Below are 4028 nucleotides of genomic sequence, written 5' to 3'. Positions count from 1 at the left end.
GAAGGCAAGAGGCACCATTAGACCATATTTCTTTCCTACTTTAATTTCACATATGAATTATTATATATTTTTAATGAACTGCCTAAAATGTCAATACAGAAGATGACTTGGGTGGATGCTGATTTATTTATTTTGCCAGTTGAACTATTTGCACTATTTTTATGTAAACTTTATCAAATTGGATGTGCTTTGTAACAATGTGTTATAGAGAGGACTTAGAGTTTACAATCAAATGTACTTGAATTCGGATCTCCTTTGCCCCATTTTATAAAAACAGCAAATGACTTCACCCTTCTGCACCTCCGAGGAAATTAGGAATAACAATAGCTATCTCTCTATGTTAGTTTGCAAACTAAATGGGGAGAAAAAGATACAGAACAGCTAGTGTGGTGCTTGACGCATAGCTACTAATTAGAAGAACTTATTATAGTTATATTTATTATTATTATAGAGAAGTGAACAGAGTTGGGAGTCTAGTAGCCTAACTGATGAAATCCCTTCAACTGTGGATTCCGTAGAATACATGAAGATTAATCAATATCAAGACAGAGTTTTCTTATTTCATATAGTCACCCCTTCAACACTGTAACAGACGTTTTCAATCCACTCCTATTCCATTGGCCACCCCAAGAGATCACCTGCAGAGAGTTTCCATATAGTTCCGAGAATGTTTGCTGGCCATGGAAATGCAAGGGAGTTAGCACCTGAAGAATGACTCTCCACCAGTGACTGAGGGATGGGAGTTGACAGATAAATACTTGTTTCCAGGCTGCTTGGGGGATATTCTGAGATGTGATCTTCACACTGTCTCCAAGGAGCCCTGATGCCTTCTGCCTCAGTTGCCCAAAATGGTACATCGCTAATCAACACGTTCCTTTTTGGCTTTCTTCTGTCCTGTCTTCCTTCCCCCCTCCTCACTGTTCTTTCTTTGATCACTTCCAAAATAAACTACCTGTCCCCCTGTAATCCAAGCATAGGTACTGCAATCCAGGAATTTAGGTCTGACAATGCACCTTTGTAACATGGGAGCCCCAAATCTGAAAGGGTACACATGTAGTGTTCACCAGTTCCAAAGAAACTGACCCAATACTGCAATAGGTAGAGACATCCATTTATTAGACTTACAGGAGGTGCTGATGGCGGCTGGTCAGCTAAAAATTTGTGCCACCATGGGGTACATACAACAGTAACATAGTGAACAGATCAAAGGAGAGGTGTAAATCATTTGCATGCGTATGTGTAGACCCTCACCTGACTCAGAGATTGAAGGTGATCTGGCTGAGTAAATAATTTAACCCCTCCTGGCACCAGAGTATTTAACACTAGTGTTCTAACTCCATTTACATGCTAATTCGTTTAGCATGGGCTCCTGCTTCCTACTGTCTTCCTTTGTCTTAAAAGAAACATGCCTTCCCTTGGGTAAACTACTTTGGCCAGGGTAGTTTCCCAGGGAGGAGGGGGAACTCTGGCATGCACAGAGAGGGTGGATAGGTCTATGTCCCGCATTTACCTTACAACCTTCTTGAAATGTATCATCACAGCATTTGCCCAGCTCTGAATTGTCTTGCCTTTGGACATCTCTACATTCTGGGACTAATTTACTTGGTCCAAAGAATGTGGACACTATTTCAGTCCCTTTTTCTACTGTAAGCTTGACTGAATGCCCCCAGCATTTCCTTATTTCCTTTCTTTCTAGAAGCACTTGAAACTGCATTGAATCAGATCCTTGGCTTGTTCATGGGGATGAGGAAAACCTAGAATGCTATTTACGGATTCTCCTTTAAATGTATTTATCTCTTCTCTATGACCGCTTCCAAGGATAACCAAATTTTTAGCTTTGTGGATATGCCTATGGCCAAGGGGAAAGTTTTTCTGGATGGTTGTCTTCATATTTTTTCCAAACTACTTTTTTTCTCTTTTAGATTTGAATAGTGTGCTCACTTTCACTCAATCGACTCATGCCTGACATCTTCAAACCACTTTATTTTGGATGGAGATGCAGGGCCAGGCTAACTAAATTTTCTCTTCTCCACCAAAAGATTTCCTTGCTTGTATACTGAGGCTCCCCATGAGACTGACCATTCAAAATTACCATCACTCTATCCAAAGCAAATATGAATGATCTTGTTATGATAATATCACTGTGAGTCATGAAGTACTCTACTAGCTCTTTGTCTTTCTGGTATTTATCCGTAGTTGCTTTTCTTTGCCAGGCTGAGTCTGTTATTCCTCAGTTCCCTCTATCGAAAGAAATAATTGAAAAATATTTAAGTACCCCCCCATCTGTCTCTTGCAGAAAAAAATACATAAACATGTAATCTCCTCCCAGTCTTCCACTCTACACAGGGAAATGTACAGGGCACCATATTGTAGAGTCATCTTCAATGCAAGTGGATACTGTTTATCTACAAAGGCTTGCTGCTGTGCTGCCTAAGCCACTGGTATACCCTGGTGAATAAAAAGACATCTCTCATCACATTCATATAAAAGAGAGAGAAATCTTTAAAATGAGAGGTGTGAGGAAAAGCATTGATTCAAAGGGAATTTTTTAGTCTATGTTTTATTTTTTGAGATGCAAATATTGAATTCTAGGGCTTCATGGAAAACCAGCCTGGACATAAGTTTATATCTTTCCTTTACAAGAAAATTTGAATAAAGCATGATAAAAGTGTGCTGTGCCTTCAAAGGAAAGCTAGCTTTATCCCTGTGAAGCTCAACCATATGAATCTCACTTAAGTACCAGGAGGAATCCATCTCTCTCATTTCCAACTGTTGCTGTGAGTGTTAATGAAAAGACTTTCATATACTTGATCTTTCATGTGAATGATAGATTAGAGTTACATCCATATAACTGTAATTCACATTGAGAATATCGCATTAAGTGCTGGGAATAAAATTAAAATTAACCTAATATATAAATGGCTGAATAAGCCTAAAATCCAATAAAAATATATTTCATGGGAATGAAAAATGACTAAGGTATATTTTCTCCTCCAAATATGCTTCAGGTGTCAAAAATGAAATTTAAAGGTCTTAAAAAGATATTTTATATCATAGATATCTGACATACAAATAAAATAGCTTTTCTTTGAAAGTCATATTAAGTATCCATACCTGTGTGCAATACATGATACTCAACACCGTACCCCACAGATGTGTACAATCATGTTTCAATCAAAAATAAATAGAAAAATAAAAACAAAAGTCATATTAAGGAGTAAGGGTTCAAACTGGCATTTAGCTCTTTTTAAAAAAAAAAATTGTCCCATAGCTTTTGTTAACATTAATTTATAATATTTTAAGTGATATACTTACAGTAACGCATGCTGTAATTGAGTCTTCCTTTCTTAGGTGTAGAACACACTTTACTTTCTTCAGTGGCCAGTTACCTGGAAATGGGAATCATTATCTTGAGCTTTAACAAGAGCAAAACTCAACTTTCTTTACAACAGACATGAAGTAATTTAATCACAAATCCTGATGATTGAGAGAAAATGTACTGGCTTAATCAGACAGTCTCTATTTTGTAACTTCTTTGGGAATAGAGATGATCTAGGATTAAACCTTAAAAGCAGGGTTAAATTTTAGCTGCCAGGATTCTTAGTTGGTCTGGTTAATTTCAACTGCGGACACACATCTAGGACACTCTATGCCAAAAGCAGGCCTTGAGTTACAGCTTGGCAAAAATATGAAATTCCAAGTTCATCTCACTTCTTATTATTTTCTAAGCTATACTCTTTAGCTTTCTCCAACAAAGAAAGTGAACATTTTTACAAAGTTGTAGAGATAGCTTGTTTTTTTGGTAAAAAGTTCAAGTAATTTGTATCAATTGTACAGATGGAGAAATGTGTTTGAGTGTAGTAGTAACCCTAGGTAGGTGAACCCTTCTCTGGAAACTTATCAGGAGGTTCAATCAAATGAGAAACAGACAAAAATTCCTTGGTAGGGTAGGTTTTGGGGAGAAGGTGGCTTGCATGCAAATTGTCTCTAGGTTTTTGTTACTGTTGCTGTTTTGATTTTGTTTGTTT

General features: G+C 37.3%; 1 protein-coding gene across 1 annotated transcript in view; it reads left to right on the top strand.

Annotated features, from left to right (window-relative positions):
- Nucleotides 1-799: 799 nt before the first annotated feature.
- The window catches only part of PLCB1 (phospholipase C, beta 1 (phosphoinositide-specific)), a 283385-nt gene continuing 280156 nt past the window's right edge, over nt 800-4028 (top strand). The window contains 1 exon segment of the mRNA XM_008580123.1: nt 800-851. Within this exon segment, the coding sequence (XP_008578345.1) occupies nt 849-851 (3 nt within the window). The 5' untranslated portion in view covers nt 800-848.

The sequence above is a fragment of the Galeopterus variegatus genome, unplaced genomic scaffold (assembly GCF_000696425.1).
Source record: "Galeopterus variegatus unplaced genomic scaffold, G_variegatus-3.0.2 Scaffold2030, whole genome shotgun sequence".
NCBI classification, from domain to species: domain Eukaryota; kingdom Metazoa; phylum Chordata; class Mammalia; order Dermoptera; family Cynocephalidae; genus Galeopterus; species Galeopterus variegatus.
This window is presented reverse-complemented; position numbering and strand designations above follow the sequence as displayed.